Source organism: Anas platyrhynchos, chromosome 19, assembly GCF_047663525.1.
Source record: "Anas platyrhynchos isolate ZD024472 breed Pekin duck chromosome 19, IASCAAS_PekinDuck_T2T, whole genome shotgun sequence".
NCBI classification, from domain to species: domain Eukaryota; kingdom Metazoa; phylum Chordata; class Aves; order Anseriformes; family Anatidae; genus Anas; species Anas platyrhynchos.
In genome coordinates, this window is record NC_092605.1 from 8,104,075 (window position 1) to 8,119,198 (window position 15,124).

A 15,124-nucleotide genomic window follows, 5' to 3' on the forward strand; every position below is an offset into this window, starting at 1 on the left:
CTTATAGCGTTTGGGTAGAATTTTTATTTTCAGTGTCATACTCTCTCCTGCTTTAATGTTATCAAATATTTCTGAAATTGTAAAGATAGCTCCTGATGCTAAGGATGATCCTTGTGTCTCAAGAATCTTTACAAGAGAACATTTTAAACAATTTGTGTTTTTAATGTATATTGCATTTACTGTATCTTCCATAGCACTTTCACTGCATGGCTTCCCTATCTTCTAGGCCAAGAGAATTTCTCTTTCCTAAGTGGTCTGAAACTGTCAAACTTCTTAGTTATTTGTCTAGTTTGTGGGTGGCACTGGCAGAGCAGATTGTTTTTGCTACTTCTGCTCCAAAAATATATTATTGTCCTTGATAATTCAATATATGATTGTGTATGTGAAGGAGCATTTTAATTAAAAATGTATATGGCTATCTGTATATGTTAAGACTTATTGGAGTTGGAAGAGTCTGGAAATGGAATGGAAATGCCCTTTCAGACGGGGGTTTTGGGCAGCTATAGCGTGGAGCATACCTGTGGTACCAGATCAAAGATCACCACGGCGCCCCGCAAGGATCGTCTCACGCCGCCGTATACGAACTGCTGCTAGATGTCTGTTAGCGTCCTCGCGTTGTCAAAATGACAGGTGTACGAATTGTATCACTGTATTGATGCTGAATGTACAATCTCTGCAAAAGTCCTGCGTAGCCAGCTTCAGGGAAGGGGAGTTCTGGGAGCTCAAACGGAGATCGGACGGACTCTGTTCGCGAACTGTCCGGGTGCCTGACTTACCCGCGTTCCCCACGAAAACCCAAGGTAAACGACAGCTCCGTAAATGTGTGGAAATGTCTGTGATGCGTGATGTTACCTTTAGCGGGAAGTCGGAGGAGACCATGGGCCCGTCCACGGACCACACAGGACGATTTTAGCTCCCTGCAGGTCTCTTGGACTGTTTTACCCAGGTCCTTGGGTGGCTTCGAAGGCGGTAACATACCCGGGAAACCTTAAAGTCTACGGGAGCAGCCAAACTTCTGTCCTCTCACATCCCCCCCTTGTTCCCAGGGGGTCTCTTCCAGTAATATTGTGCTCTTGGAATTTGGGAGAGGCGCCTCCAGCACTCATCCACATTGTAGCTTTCCTGAGGGAGGACGGACTGCTAACGTGCCCATGTTCTAGTGGGCTCTAGGTGTCTTCCTCCAGCGGATACACCCATTCTCAGGTTAACTATTGCTTGCTGCAAGTTGCCAGACTACATGCTCTAACGGCCCCTCCAGCCTGTGCAAAGACAGTAAAGTTGACCATTTTCAATTACTCACGCTCCCACCGTTTTCTCCTCTCTAATGACGACGTTTCATTAGGAGCGAATATGACACTTTGTCCTGTGTGTGCCCCCGGTGTTTGTTTTTTACTGTCAGATGCATTGGAAACAAGTTGCTTGTAAATTTTCTCTGATGAAAACGTGGTCCCAGTGCAGTCATGATTTCAGGGTTATTAAAATGTTATAAAACACAATAAGCTGGAAGATTGCTTTGCTTTCAATAAATAGTAGTAGTAGTAAAGGTGGCTTGCCTTGAACTAGCGGTGAGGCTGGGACTGCTGATCAGAAATCCCCCAGCTGCTGCCTGCCTTTAGGCACTTCACATCAAATAGTGACCTGTCCTAAATCGTTTCTGTCGGGGGACTGACTCAGTAGTGACAGTCCAAACTGTGTCGGATTCCTCTCTCGCTGCTCTATAGTTCTTTCTCCTTTTCTCACTCCTTCATTTACGTTGGAAAAATATTTTCAAGCAGACTAAAGACCTGTGTGCTGACAGTGCTGGAAAGGAGCAGATGCTGTTTCTGGTTTTGCAGTGGTCTCCTTGTGACTACAGTACTTCTGTTTTCTTTTTTTTTTTTTCCTGTCTGTACCTTACATGAGTAGGAACAATCCGATTTGGCATTATTTTATCCGATTTGAAGTGGCGCCCACTTTTCTTGCTTTTTCTGTCTCCTTCCCAACTCTTCTTTCCCTACAGATTACAGGAGATTTCTGACAGAGGCAGAAGAAATCAGTATTTTGCAGGTAAAGAACTGCAGGTTCTACCCGTGTGAAGTACACAGAAATGTATTTCTACTCCAGAAATGCAGTCACAGTACTGGGTGGGAGATTCAGCACGAGCATAAAATACCTGAATGAAGAGGGACGGACACCAGTCCCCGTAGCTGAGCGGGCCTTGCCTCTCCAGGACAAACCAATGTTCGGAAGCTTGATTGTAGGAGGAACAGTGGTAGGCAAATAGTTCTGATTACCTTGTAATGCTTTTATTGCTAAATGGTTAGAAAATAAATAAACAAATCTTCCAGGATGGGGAGAGTTGCACTTTCCCAGCCTGTGTAAGCGAGCAGCAGCAAAGGTAAGATGCAATAGGGAAATGAGGCAAGCTGGTGAGGCCAGGAGCACGGGGATGAAAAAAACATAAGGAACTGCTGATTGGGGTCATTTCTGAGTATCACCCCCCAGAGAAGTGTTCCCTACTACCTCTTATCTCAGTGAAGGTTTTCTTTGTACATCAGCCTGTAAACACGAGCACGCAGCAAAGCTGTTCTAAAGCTGAGTTCAACATGTTGCATTATTCTGATATCCTTTATTTCTTGCTCTTCCGCTTTCCTACTATATGTTTTGGTGCTGTCTTCCCCACCTGCATTTTAAACTTTTGCTGTATGTAGAAGAAATTTCAAAATTATTTTCCCATTGTGCTTTACCAGCCTTGAAAAAATACAGTTTCCTGGGGCTTTCCTGAAAGACAAGTGCAAGAACTGAAGTCAAGCTCTCAGGGATACAGGGACCACCTGGCCCGTGACAGCCCCTGGTGCTGCTTTCAAGCCCAACCATTATAGACTAAAATTGGGGTTGACACAGAATAAAGCTTAGTATTTAGTCTGCGGTGCACTGGTTGCTCATGGTTTAGTGCAGATTCAGGAGCAAAGCACCAAACCCTGGAAATATGAGGAAGAGAAACTATCCCAAAATAATGGGATCCCAGTACATAGGTGAGGGATTTTGTTGTCTTCTAGTGAAGACACTCCCAATAAAAAGTAATGCTCTTTATCACCTTACAGTTCCAACACCCATTTCTGATCCGTGTTTTGGAATCCAGGTTCCAAAACATTGGGTTTACCCCTGTAGGTTCCAGCTCTAGCTGAGAAGAAATGGAAGCTTTTCGGATATAAGCCTAGTGAGAAGTGGTTGGAGAATTCTCCTTTTCCACTTGGACCTTCAACAAGGCTGGGAGGCCAAATAGCATATTTTCCAGATGGGTGTGTTCTTGCGGTTCTTGTCAACAGGGTGCATTTAAAGTGCACTGTTGCACCTGGCAGAAGTGACTGAAATATTCTTAAAAATGCTTTGCCATTTTCATTGGCAGTGGTGGAACTGTAGAGGCAACAGGTGTGTGTCCCACTTCTATGCTACATGGGAACTACACCTAAAGGAGAGAAAATGCCAAGCTGGAGGACTGATCCAGTCCTTTAGAGGCCACAGTGATGCTGCTGGTTTTGGTCACTGCAGGAGATCAAATGACAAATGTTACCTCCCTTCTTTCTCTTTGTAGCATGGTCAGGCAATGTAGAAGTTCCCCAAGCAGATCCTTCACTTATTCTCGGTAAGTATCTCCCAAGCTTGGGAAACCTGTGGGTTTTTGGTGATCAGTCTATAAAACTGTGACTCTGGGAAGAGGGGATAACGTGCTGTGCTGGTGCCCTCCATTCTGTCTGCCAGCTCAGGCAGCTTCTGCGCCCACTCTGCACGGGCAGTGCCTAAATCAGGCAGGGTTCAACTCAAATCAAACAAATTTGTGCCTGCTTGTCCCCTGTCAGCTGAGAGGTTATTAAAAGGCTAAGTGCTGTAAAGGTGCCTTGCAGATGCTTCAAGTCCTGCAGCACGCATTTCCTAGGGGTCATGCAGGTATCGGGGCGCCGGGCCCCTGGGAGGTAGCAGGATGGGCACTGCTGGTGCTGAGCAGCCCGCAGCCTCACCCCTATGGCTTCACACACTGAAATGTCCCCTCAGAAAAAAGCTGGGCAGGTGTGTGAGGCATGGCTGCCCCCCCCAAAGTCCTCCCCAAAATCCTCCCCCAAAAAGTTCTTTCACAACTCCTCCCCAAAGTCCTCCCCCAAAGCCCACCCCACAGGCTCACACTGAGCCACGTATTTGACCACGCTCCTTGCTTGGAAGCCATCTCAGGCCGAGCTTGTGCCATTGCCGGGAGGGTGCAACGTGACAGAGCACGGCCTGGAGCACAACTCCTGTGAGGAGCGGCTGGGGGACCTGGGGGGGTTTGGGCTGGAGAAGAGGAGGCTCGGGGCAGAGCTCATTGCTCTCTGCAACTGCCTGAAGCGAAGGGGTGGGGAGCTGGGGGGCGGCCTCTGCTCACAGGTAACTGTGACAGGACCAGAGGGAACGGGAACGGCCTCAAGTTGTGCCAGGGGAGGTTCAGGTTGGCAATGAGGAGCCATTTCTCCTCAGAAAGAGCAGTCAGGCATTGGGACGGGCTGCCAGGGGGGTGGTGGAGGCACCGTCCCTGGGGGTGTTCAAGGAAAGGTTGGACGTGGTGCTTGGGGACATGGCTTGGTGGGTGATGGTGGTGGAAGGGGGACAGTAGGACCAGATGGTCCTGGAGGTGTGTTCCAAGCCGAATGATTCTGGGGTTTTAGGATCCTGTGACCCATCGGAGCTCCCAAGGGAGCAGGGCAGGGCGCTGGGGCCTGCTGCTGCTGCCCTCAGGCCACCCCTCTCGTGGCTGCCCGGCCACGCAGAGCAGGGCCCCGAGGACCCCTCGGGAGCGCCCTGGTGCCGCTCCTGGGGTGCGAGGACGGTGGGGCCAGGCTCTGCAGAGCACTCAGCCCTCCAGCTTGTTTTCCCCAGCGCTGCACCTCGCTCAGCGCAAGGCCCTGAAGACAAACACGGCTAATTATACCCCCAACAAGTGCGTGCCGCTCTCCCTTTTAAAATGTTTTGCTTTCCCGTTCAGTGTCCTTGGCTGAAGTGTTTGTGCCACCGCTCCCCATCAATCACACCCCGAGCAAGCCGCAGCAGCCAGCACCAATTAGGCCCAGCACCCCCGCGCAGCTGAGGCCTCCCCCCGCGGGCAGCGCCGCTGTCACCGGCGTGCAGCTCTCGCGGGCGGCATCTTGATTCCCCCTGATTGTTTGTGCACACAAATTAAGCGGGAGCATCTCGCCGCGGTTTGATGGGCTGTGCCACATGATGTGGAACAGAACCGGGGCGAGCGCACGGCGCTCTGCTCCCGGGGGACATGGGCGAGAGCAGGGACAGGGCTGAAGGCTGCTCAGGCTGCGAGTCCAAGCAGGGAAAGGAGGGGGAGAAAGGGAGAGCTGCCATGGGAAGATGCTTGAGATCTTTCCAGCATCTCGGGGATGGGAAAAGCAGCCTTTGGTTCTGCATGGGATGGGGTCAAGCTGCTTCAAAGGGTTTTTCTTTTTTTTTTTGTAGAAAAGCAGCACCAGGGATCTCAGCAGAAGCCAGGGCTGGGTTGTGACTGCTGCATGCCCAGCACACAGGGGCTGTGGTGCTTGGAGCTGCTCGTGGAGGGACAGCAACTGGGGCACTGCCACCCCCACAGGGCAGGGATGTGTCCTCATCCTGCTGTCCTTGGGCACAGCCACCCCACAGGGGCAGGGACATGTCCCCATCCCTCTGTCCTCTGCCACCCACATGGTGTCACACACAGCAGAACGTCTCCTCTGGGCCTCCTGGATGTAATGGATCACCTGTGGGAAAAAAAAAAAAAAAAAAAGAAAAAAAAAAGAAAAAAAAAGGACCTTAAACTACAGCTAAATTATGAGGAACGGTGTGAGGAGACCTGCAGTCTCAGAGGTGGGATGGGGAGCACAAGCACCGCCGCTGCCTGGGATGGGGGGACTCACTGGGCACAGAGGCTTTTCCCAGATCCCCCATCCCTTGTTACAGCAGCCTCCAGCACACAGCTAAGAGCGCTGAGGACCCTTCAGCCCCAGCAAGTCCCAATTCCCCCTGGCCACGCTGATGGGCATCATCCCTTCCCCGTGCTGCATCTTCACACACAGGAGATGCTCTGGAGGCGAAAGCCCCTTCCCTGCTCCCCACGGCCCCCAGAGAAGCCCCCAGGCTGCAGGTGCCCAGGATTAATCCTGTCCCCACAGGTGTGCTGGGTTCAGCAGCGTGCTTCAATGCTGAGCTGGGCTTCCACAAAGCCCCAGCACGAAGCGTCCGACCTGGCTGCTCACTCCTACAGGCTGGGGAAGCAGCTGGGTGGGCAAATCTTGCTCCTCTTTCCACTCAGGTGCCCGTGGGGTGGTGGCAGCCCTCACCATCCCCAGTGTGCACCGCCTGGGCTCTGCTCCATCGGTGATCACCTGCCCTCAGCTTCCTGCTGCCAGCTGTTGGATTTTGTAGCCGTGATCCAGGAAGCAAAAGCCAGCTCGCTTCCTGCCTCGATACCACCAGGTATGATCCAGCTGCCTGCAAGGGCCCTCAGCTGCATCCTTCTGCTAAAGCAAAGGATGAACCCTATTGTGTGCCCACGTCTCAGGCCACCAGGCACAGGACCTTCAGATTTTTAACCTCCCTTGGTGCATTTGCAGTCAGGCCACCTCTTGGCACATGGCTGTGTGCAGGCGGAAAGCAGGGGAAGGGCTCACGGGACAGGCACCAGGAGCTTTTAGGGTGCTTCCTGACTCGTGTGGCTCTCCCAGGTCCCACAAACACCCCAAGGAGCAAAGCCAGGGCCCCGTGCAGAGCCCCAGGAGGCTGGCATCCCCCCGCACACCCCTGCAGCCAGGCCATGGCTGTGCAGTGCCTCCCAGGCACTGCAGCCCCCAGACAGGGCTGCCCTGCTGCAGCCCCCTCCCAGCCATCTCCCCTTCCCCAGCGTGCCGGGTGAGGGGGACCCCAGAGCTGGGGTGTTTGGGGGGCTGTATAACACAGCCAGGCATTGGGTGTGCTGCTCCAATGGCCCTGCTCATTGCTGAGCATCCCGCCCCCAAATCCAGGGCTTTGGGCTGGTGGGGGAGAGGGTTGGGGGGACAGGGGGGCTCTGCCTGCTGCCTGTGGGCTGCCAAAGGCACCGGAGCTTCGTGCATCGCCCTCGTGCCCCGGCAGCCACCTCTCCTTGCGCTTCGTCTCCTACAGGTCGGAGCCCCCCTTTTCCCCAGGATCGCTTCTGCCCGAGCCATGCCGTGTGCCCTGGCACTGCTGGGCCAGGAACAACTGCTGCCTGCCTGCCTCCCCGCCCGGCACAGCACCACGAGGTAGGTGCACAGGGGGTCCCCGACCCCCACGGCCACAACTGGCACCAAGGGGGTCCCACCCGAGGCTGCCCACCCTTCCAGTGCCTCTCCCAGCACCCTCCCAGTGCCTCAGCCCGTGACAGGCTCTGGGAGGGGGATTTGTGCCTTCCCAGAGCTGCCACTGAGGCAGTGCCCATGGGGACAGTACCCATGGGGACACACGAGGTTTGGCCTTGGGGAGGGTCAGCTCCTGCATCAGGGTCAGCCCTGCTCGGGGAGGATCCATGAGATCCCAGGGTGCGATCCCCACGGATCCAGGCTGGTGCGGGCAGGGGCTCACCACCTTTTGGGCTGGGTTTCTGACCCCAGCTCCTGTGGGCACGGGACAGGTTGGGTGGCTCTTTAATCTGCCAGGCTGTGACATTTTTATGGTGTTTGTGTGGCTGCCAGGCAGGGTGAACACGCCTTACAGCAAGGGTGGGCTGTACGAGGGGAGAGGAAATCGGTGCGCGCTGCAGCATTGTAAATACTGCCCGTCTGTGCGCTTCTCCCGCTCCTTTTGTTATCGCTTTTTAATGTGTTTATGGCTTTTATTACAGTGGATCAGGTGTCTTTTAAGGGCTGTTGTTCTTTTCTGTACTTGGACGCGAGACGAGCTGTTTTATTTTTAGTTACTCACTGCTTGGTAAAAAAATGCAGCGGTTGAGTTATCAGCAAAATCACTCCACCGAGTGCACCGACAGTGCCAGGGCAGCTGGGGCTGTGCCAGGACGCACCAGATAAGGGTAGGGCACGGGGGAGGGAAAGCAAATGCAGAGATAAGGGGTCTGGGCACACAGCGCTTGTATCAGATACTACGGCATTGGAGGCACCGCAGAAAGAAACCCACACGTTTTCCAGCTCCACTTTGCAACAACACGTTTATTGGGTGCACTTAAAAAAAAACAGACATAGAAAAGAGAAAACTGAAGAGGTGCATAGACCATGATATTGCCTGCTCTACGCGTCTACTCAAGTACAAAACCAAAACTACTTTGGACACTGGATGTGCCGGTGTTAACGTAGCTGCCCCAGAGCATGGCACGTGCCTGTGCTGGGGCCAGGTGGACGCAGGACCTGGAGGAGACCCAGGAGGGTGGCACTGGCAGGGTGCAGCGCGGCACACGGATGCCCACGTCTGCTTTTTGATGTGAGCAGCCAGAGCCCCGTTGCTTGTCCCCCTTCCTAGCGGACGAGGAGCCTCCTGCCCACCCACAAGCTCGCCACCACTGCAGCCCCAGCACTTCGAGCCCCCCTTGCCTCGGCTCACCTCCACCTGCTGGCTCGCACGGCGGTTTCTCAGGTGGGTGTCCTGCTTTTTTGGGAACTCACCCTCTCCCCGCACCTTCCCGGCACTGACCAAACCAAAGTGACCGGCATCCCATCCGAGGGTCTCCTCCTTTCGTTCCGCAAACCCTCTCCGGTCCCAGCGGGCTGGGTGGGGACGAGGAGGGCAGGGGTGGGAGGGAGCAGGGTCGCTTTTGGCCGAGGCAGCACCTCTCCCCCACCCAGCCCACCTGAGTTCCCAGCCGGCCCCGGGCGGCCGGCTCAGCACACCGAGCAGCTGTTGGTCTTGTTCATGGGCGGCCGCAGCATGTGCTCCTTGGGGAACGTCTCCCTCCTCTTGCAGAGCGCGGGGCTGAGCCAGCTGGGCAGGTTGGCTTGCTGCAGCAGCTCCCTGAAGACCTCCAGCACGTTCTCGTTGTCCTTGGCTGAGGTCTCCACGAAGCGGCTGTTCCAGTCCAGCTCCACCAGCGACAGCGCGTCCTCTGCCGGCACCTGCCGCTCGCCGCCGCTCTCCGCCTTGTTGCCGACCACCACGATGGGGGGGAACTTGTCCTCCTTCACCTCCAGGATCTCCTCCCGCAGGCTCTTGACGCTCTCGAAGGACTCAGCATCGTTGACGGCGTAGACCAGGGCGAAGGCGTCACTGTTCTGGATGGAGAGCTTCCTCATGGCCGGGAAGGAGTAGCTGCCACTGGTGTCCAAGATTTCCACCGTCACCGTGGCGCCACTCACCTCGTACTCCTTGCTGTGCAGCTCCTCCACCGTGCGCCGGTGCTTGGGCTCGAAGGTGTCCAGCAGGAAGCGGCGGATCAGCGCGGTCTTGCCCACGCCGGCGGCGCCCAAGAAGACCAGGCGCACGTGGTTCTTCTCCTTCACCACCAGGGACATGGCTGGGCGCGGAGGCTCTCCAGGGGACGGGATGCTCGGCAGCTGGTGCTCAAGCCGTGGGTGTCCCTTGGTGGCTGCAGCCCCGGTGTCTGTCCGTCTGTCTGTCCCTGCAGCCTTGTGCCCCAGCTCCGTGCAGCCGGCAAAGTTTGGTGCCACCTCCCTGCAAACTTCTCCCGGCCGTTCTGCTGCAGACGCTCCCGTTCCCCGGACCTGCTCATCTTTTATCCTGGTTCCTCTCTGCCATGTGGCACCCCGCTGTCCAATCTCCGTGGGTTGAGGGTGCTGAAGGAGGAGGGCAGGGAGGGAGGAGAGCGGGGTGCTCCGGGCCAATCCGCGGCGCTCAGCCCTGGAAAGCTACTCCAGCCCTGGAGAGCACCGCGCTGCGTTGCACATCGCGCTTGCATCTCTCGCCGCTGCCGGGGAGCTGGCAGCCTTGCAGCCGGCCAGCCCTGCCCAGAGAGCAGCCTGTGCTTCTTGGCATGGGATTGTTCTCGGCAGGGGAGCCGTTTCGTGCTCGCCCTCCCGTTGGGTGGCTCATGGGCGGACATGGCAGGGGGACATCTGCAGCATTCCCCACGCCTGTCTCGGTCCGGAGCTCGTTTTTGGAGCGGCCCGCTGCAAACATGCCCAACCGCTCCGTGATCCTATGAAATGTTTGACCTGAGGGGGAAAGTAAGATCTCCCTGAAAGCCGTGTGTCATAGTCTCCATGTTCAGCTGTCAGTTATGCTGTGATTTTATGAAATATTTAGCCTGGGGGGAAAAATAAAATCTCCCTGCAAACAGTGCGCTGTCATCTCCAGGAGCAAATCCCAGACAGTCACGGGTGGGATCGCTGACACTGCCCAGGCTTTGACCCAGAGCTGCCAAGGTCTCCACAGGACCCAGGACAGTTCAGGCTCTTGCACAGAAGCTGCAAACCAGTGAACAGAGGGCAGCAGTGGGCAGAGGTGCTGCGTGTCCCTGACACCAGCAGCTGAGAGGTTTTGGAAGTGGGATGTGTTCCCAGGGCAGCAGCGTGGCGAAAATGGGGTCAGAGCTAGGGTGCGAGCTCAGCAGTGCGTGTACCCTCCGAGGGCAGGGAGAGATGCTGACCCCATGGTTCTGGGGGACCTCTCAGCACCGGGAAATGATTTTTGAACCACACAACCCTCCTGTCCCAATACCAGTGTTCAGCTTGTGGGTTCAGGCTGAGCACACGGTGTCGGGAGGGAAGGGGTGGTTGATTTACCAGGCAGAGCAGCGGGGTGCGTGGTGCTCCCCTTCTCTGGGCAGCCAGACATCACATCGGGAAGCGGGTTTGCTGGTGGGCGTGCAGGTTACCCTGTCTGGACACTTTTCCTCAGCAGCCTCCTCTTCTTCTTGCTGCTGAAGTCATCGCTTTTCATCACTCGTGCAGCTGATTTATGAAAAGTGCAAATACAGAGGGAGCTTGTTGACAAGACAGAATAAGTCTTTATCAAAATTTTGTGTGTGTGTGTGTGTGTGCTTTTCCTAGCTGTGGACTAGTTTCTGTAATTTTCATGCAGTTGGTTTTCTTTTGCTAGCAAACTACCAGTTTCATCATTTAGTTTTGGTTGTGTTTGTTCTGCTGATTTCAAAAGCCCTTTTCACAAGAGTTACTCCTGCCTCTTAATTCCCCAACTGCAACTGTGTTTTAGCAGTATGAGCACTTTCCTTCTCTGATCCTATTACAAGGAAAGCCAGGTGGTTTCCCTGGGATTAGCAGGGTCCCTGCTCAGGAAGAAGAGGAAGGTTGGGTGCCCGCTGGGATGGGTGGTGGTGTCCAAAACCACCCGTGGCATCCGTGGGGTTTGGCAGCACCCAGCAGTGCACCACCCGCTGTGGTATTAAAAGGAGCTGAGGATGCAGAAGGCATCCTGGTGTGATCACAGGGCTGCTGTTAGCCAAAAACTGGGAGGAGGGATGGATTCATACTGAGTGCCTGGGGACTGCCAGCTTTGGGCATGGGACTGAAGGGAGGGCTTGTAGCTGAAGCAGTGGCTGATTTTGGTGCCTGGCGTGCCACTGACTCCAGTGGCGATGAAGACCCCAAGGCAGCATGGAGCAGGGCACGACAAACCACCTCACCCCAGCTCTGGAACCTGGTTAAAGTCAAAAATGAGGTGAAGCAGGAAGGAATTCTGCTCATGTTTCTTTGTGCTCAGGGCTTTTCACGCACCCTACAGTGGCTCCCAGCTGGCTCTGGGGCCAAAGCTATCCCCGAGGCAGGGGGTCCCATGGGGACACCAGTCTCCAAATGCCCCGTCCTGGCTCCGAACCTTCACCACTACTGCCAGCAGCCTCCAAGATGAAGCTGCAGCCGATGGACACAATGGGAAACACCGAGCTGCTCCTCTGGCCCAAATGTCATAGGGAAGGTGACCCTGGTGCCACCACACAGGTCATGGTGCTCAGACCCTGTGGGTCTGCATGGCTGGGGACAGCCATCAGGGAGATGCACCAGCAGAGCAAGCAGTCCTCGTGTGCATGCAGAAACACGACAATATCACCAGGGATGTCAGCAGCCGGAGGCATTTCTGCCAAGAAATGTGTTCTGGATGCTCGTGATAGGAGTGAATAGGCCGCCCCTGGTTGTGGTGAGTTTCTGTAAAGGTTACGCAGAGTTAAACAGAGAAATTTGCTGCAGATAAGGCAGTCCCCAGCCTTTGTGCTGCACCGCACGCAGTGTGTGCACGGCCCACATGATTTTTCACATCAGTTGTCCCCTGTTAGTTTTCACATCCGTGCTGCTATGGTTACCGAGAGCCTGAAAGGTTTTAAATCTCCCTCAGAGCAATGGAGGATTTCAGAGGTAATCTTGTTAAGAGATGAGCAATGAATATTTCCAAAGGCCTTTCGCATGAATATCTTGTTCCACATTAGCTGATGTCCACTGGCAGAAGGAAAGCAAAGCGCAAGGGGGACCCTGTGAAGACAAGGGAGAAACCAGGAGGGACGAGGGCAGCAACTCAATTTCCATCGCAGCCTTTTGTGTGCACAGCAATGTGCTTAGACACAATATTTTTTCAGGAGGGGTTTGGCAGGCCGCCTTGGGGCAGGTAGTACAAAACCAGCCCTAGGTTCAGCCTGTGATTGCCCCAGGGGAAGACCCAGGGGACATTTATGGGACCTTCAGCAAAGCCCCTGCTGAGCGGGGCCGAGCTGGCTCCTGCCTTCAGCGGGGCTGTGGGGAGCGGGCAGGATCCAGCACCTCGTGGCGCTGGGCTTGATAACGGAGATGGAGAGGGACTGTTCCACCTCGCTCTGCAGGCACAGGCAGGGCACACACCGTGACCACGGCTCCTGCTGCCATCCCAGCAGGGACAAGGGGACCTTGGCGCCCCGAGGGGACCGTGACGCCCTGATGGACATCACGGTGACCTGCAGGAACCAGAGCGTGGAGGGAAAACAGCGCTGAGCTGCCAGCAGGGAGGAGCGAGGGAGGCAGGAGGGGAGGACAAAGCAGCGAGGCCAGAGCGTGTTGGGTTGGGGCAGGAGGAGCCCCGCTCCTTTGGGGAGCTGGAGCAGGGGAGCCTGGTTGGGCATCCTCAGCCGCAGTCCTCATCAGACCTGGAGCAATTTGGGGAAGGATGCTGGAAAATGATAGGTGTGCTGCTTCTTGCCATAAGCCCATCAGGGTTTCTACAGCAGCTGGGCACTGCTCGAGGTGGGCTGGGAGGAGGATGGGTGCAGGGGGGAGAAGAGACCGTGGGCCACAGGGGCAGGGACAGTGCCAGGCAGGTGCTGAGCAGGACCTAGAGGGGGAGCAGGGATGAGGGCAGAGCAGGGAGCTGGCCCCGTGTCCATGAAAAAAGCCAAGAACACCTGGTACGGGGGGCACAGGGCTCTGCACACACAAGCACGCTGCGCTCCCAGTGCTCGTAGTGGGATGGGAAAGGTGATGCAGCGGTGCCTCGGCCATACAGCTCCCGAAGCAGCCTTTACAGGAGTGAGGGAGCGCCTTTTTGTTTGGCATTTGAGCTGAGTTCTTCCAAAAGAGGTCTTAAAGTCCTGCCAGGTCCCCTGCAGCCCTGTGCTCCCCAGCCCTGCTGCCAGGACACGACTCCTGCAGAAGGGCAATCTGCAGATTCCAGCAGGGACCAGCCCCTGCTGCATCAAGGTGGGTTTTTGGGGAGCTCCTGCCTCGGGGCTCAGCTGTGGAGCTCCTTCCGTGCACCAGCACCGTGCTGGGCACCGCCAGCACCCCACTCACTGCTGTGTGTGGTGCCCCAGCAGCCTGCCTGTGCCCAGCCCAGCACCCCGTGGCTCTGCACCCCACGGCGAGGCAGGGATGCAGCCCGTGCCCGCAGGATGCTCCCACCCCATGCGACCCGCCAGCCTCCTGGTTGTGCAGATGGTTAAATGCATGGTGTACGTGAGAGGGGCTGCGTGTGCAGGAGGCCTTGCTGGTGTTCCCGCTGAGACGCTGAGAAGGAAGCAGCAGTAATGAGAAACCAGGAGAGATCATCCCCACAAGCAGCATGGCCCCAGCTGCTTCCCTTCACCACAGACACAAGCCCAGAGGGGTCCGGGGTGGGGGGCAAAGCATCATTTCTTCCTCCGGGACTGATCCCTGGGTTGGAAACCTGAAAACACCGGGGTAGCAGCGTGCTGGCACCCCCAGCCAGAGCGACAGGAGGGGGTTAAACCCACCTGTCCCCCGGCAGGAGATTAAATCCCACTGGCCTTTGATTTCTCGACAGGTGAGAGGAGAAATCTGAACCTTCGTATAGCTTCGCCCCCCCGCGCAGGGGATGCATAGATGTACCAGCCATACGTGGGGCGCCGTGGCACCGCCGGCTGGAACAGCGTGTCGCCCGACAGATCCTGTTCCCGGGGCTGCCGCAGGGACGTGCAGGCTCAGCCGCCTGCTGACCCCGGTGCCGGATGGGGCTGGTGGCTTAATTAAAGGCTCTAATTGCACGGGGGGCACCAGGGCTGAGGTTTGCTCCCGGCCAGGCATCAGCGGGGCGATGAGGGATGGAGAACGGGGCGGGGGTCCCCTGGTGCTGCTGGAATAGGGACCAAGGAGATTGGTGCTGGTGTCACCAACCAATTTGAGGGGGCTGAGGGCATCCTTGTGGCACATCCTGCCCTGCCGAGGGGGCTCTGCTGTCCCTGGGGACAGGGTTGATCCAGGCCACTGCTGAGCTCTTGGGAGCTGGTGGCACGCACATAGCTGGCAGAACGGACACCTGCCAGCTCGCCTCCTGCCCAAACCCTCCAGTTGCTCATCCCTGCACAAATCCTTCCCAGCAGGGAGAGCCCCTTGGTTTTAAAGTCCTCCGTGACCAGGCTTTTGGGGTCGTGCCACTGCCCTCCCCGCTGCCCCCATGGGACCCTCACCGAGGGGCCGGGGAGGCTGCGAACGGCATGTACTGGCGGGCGGTGAAAGCCAGGCTGCCTGTAAACAGACGTCCTGCCCAGGACTAAAGGGATTTAGCGCAGCTGTTCTCAGGTTCGGAGGAGCTCCTGCTGCGTCTCTTATCTTGCTCTGGTCAGGATTATTAATGGGAGTGAGAAGCTGGCCTCACTCCGGGCCACCGAGACGGCTTTTCCCAAGGTGATGCGGGGTGAGGCAATGCGGCAGCGCGCTCGGGTCACCAGCGGGTGAGGGCTGTGACAGCAGGCGTGCAGCCTCTGTGTCCCCAGGGCTGG

The 15,124-nt window shown here is 56.2% G+C and overlaps 1 protein-coding gene across 1 annotated transcript; it reads right to left on the minus strand.

Annotated features, from left to right (window-relative positions):
* Positions 1-8,153: 8,153 nt before the first annotated feature.
* LOC101805201 (GTP-binding protein Rhes) lies at positions 8,154-9,791 on the minus strand. Its single transcript, XM_021272477.4, has one exon. It carries the CDS (start codon positions 9,462-9,464, stop codon positions 8,838-8,840), a length of 627 nt encoding a protein of 208 aa, XP_021128152.4. The 5' UTR covers positions 9,465-9,791; the 3' UTR covers positions 8,154-8,837.
* Between the last annotated feature and the right edge of the window lie 5,333 nt (positions 9,792-15,124).

What these genes read in the sequence shown, in the direction of transcription:
- LOC101805201 (XM_021272477.4), bottom strand. Translation starts at nt 9,464, where the DNA reads ATGTCCCTGGTGGTGAAGGAGAAGAACCACGTGCGCCTGGTCTTCTTG.